The sequence below is a fragment of the Triticum aestivum genome, chromosome 1D (assembly GCF_018294505.1).
Source record: "Triticum aestivum cultivar Chinese Spring chromosome 1D, IWGSC CS RefSeq v2.1, whole genome shotgun sequence".
Lineage (NCBI taxonomy): Eukaryota > Viridiplantae > Streptophyta > Magnoliopsida > Poales > Poaceae > Triticum > Triticum aestivum.
The window spans coordinates 496,804,962-496,806,808 of record NC_057796.1 but is presented as its reverse complement, the minus strand read 5'-3'; the positions used below and the strand labels follow the sequence as shown (position 1 = coordinate 496,806,808).

At 46.7% G+C, this 1,847-nt stretch overlaps 1 protein-coding gene across 1 annotated transcript; it reads right to left on the bottom strand.

The window, feature by feature from the left end:
* Positions 1-266: 266 nt before the first annotated feature.
* On the bottom strand, positions 267-1,212 carry LOC123179727 (uncharacterized). The gene has a single exon (XM_044591600.1). It carries the CDS (start codon positions 1,094-1,096, stop codon positions 506-508), a length of 591 nt encoding a protein of 196 aa, XP_044447535.1. The 5' UTR covers positions 1,097-1,212; the 3' UTR covers positions 267-505.
* Positions 1,213-1,847: the final 635 nt, after the last annotated feature.

The window sequence follows — 1,847 nt, the reverse complement described above, 5'->3', positions numbered from 1 at the left end:
AGAAACGCCACCCTAGTTTGATCCCGAGATATGAGGTTTTCCTCAGAGTTATCCAGGTGGCTGGAAGGGCGAACACCATGCGTAGACGACATGTTCAAGGAGAAAGCGGCACCCGAGGGCGCTGCCGTCGTCTGCCTCGGTTAACAGCCAACAAACGGAGAACACGTACGGAGCTCTAAAGGTGACAGAGATTTCTAGCTAGAGTGCATGATTTTAGATGTAAGTAAAAAATCATAGCCAACGAATTTATCTTTCACTCGAAGAAATGGAATGCACAATACAGAAGAGTTATCATATATTGCAAAAACAAACTGGAAACTGACGCCAGTTCAGGCAGGCAGGCAGCCAGGCATTGGACCAACAGCTAGCAGGCCATGCAGGCAGGCATGATTATTATACATGCATAAAGGCAACATGAGCTTCCTACTCCGCTCCCAATTCCATTGGACCATTATTCATATGCATGCGATATCAATATAAGAGCAAATCACACCGGCTGTCCTCTTCAGTTAGAGTTAGGTGATGTTGTTTTGTTGTCAAGCTGTTGCTTCCTAAAATACGCCCTCCTCATCAACAGGTCATCAGTGACACGAAAATCGCCAAACACCCCACCGATTTGGCTCTGTGCGTTGCATTCCTCGACCGAGAAGTTGTCCGAGCAACAATCTCCGTGACATTTGCTCTTTTTGTCAAATTGCTCAAAGAAGCCCGCGTCGTTGGCGGTTTCGAGCGTCGCCAGGAGCGTCTTGATGTGCTTGGATAGTACGGCGAGGTCGTCGAGGCAGTCGGTGACGCATTTGGAGGGTTTCTTGATGGCCTTGGCGAATGCGGCCGCCTCCGCCGCCTTCTTGGCGACGACTTGGACTGACATTGCGATCACATCCTTCACTTGAGGCGTCCTGACATTCAGGTTGTTTAGTAGCAGATGGGTGCACTCAAATTTGTACGAAGCAGTCGCGCATGTGGCGTTGATGGCTTCAATGCTGGGCCCAGGCTCTGGGTCCGACCGGACAACTGCAGGGGCAACAGCGATGGCGACGGCGATGATGATGGCAAGCAGAGCCGAGGCGGTGTAAGGCAGCAGAGAAATGGCCATGGTAGTCGATGAATGGATGATCTTATTGTTGTATGATGGATATATTTGGTCAGGTGGGTGGGTGTGTGCGCACTTGCAGCGAGAGAGCAAATTAGCTAGCTGGTGTTCCCCTTCTTATATAGGCATACACATACACCAGATAGATAGATAGATAGATAGATAGATAGATAGATAGCACCGCATGCATGCTTGCTTGCTTTTGGACGCCTATTTTTAGTAGCTCGGCCAATTTCAGCGCAGGCAGTTGAGAAGGAGCTACCTAATTTAGTTGTGGCCATATAACAATCAAAATAAAATTTATGGCCATGGATCCATCGACTTGTTCTCCCTACCTAATATAGAATTATAGATAGACGACAAGCTTGCTGGCTAGATTATCTTAATTGTTTTTTTCCTTCAACCCTTGCTATGTGTCTGCAAAACAAACTCCGGCTCTATGTTTATGTTTAGAATACAGACAGAATACAGCTCCCTCCATCCGGGTTTCAAGGCCCAAGAGCCACCCAGCCGAGTCTCTTTTTTTTTACTAGAGTAACCAGAACATAAAGGCGCACGTTGCTGTGCTCGTTCGTCTTAAGGGAAGAACAAGTGACAGTGAAATTTAAATGGTCTAAAACTAAATACTTGTTCGAATTCCTGGGTGCGTTCAAAGGTTTAGGTGGCGGATTGCACAAAATCAATGTTCAATGGGGTTTCTGGACAAAATATCAATGCTCCATGTACGTCTATATACCATGACAATTATAGAATA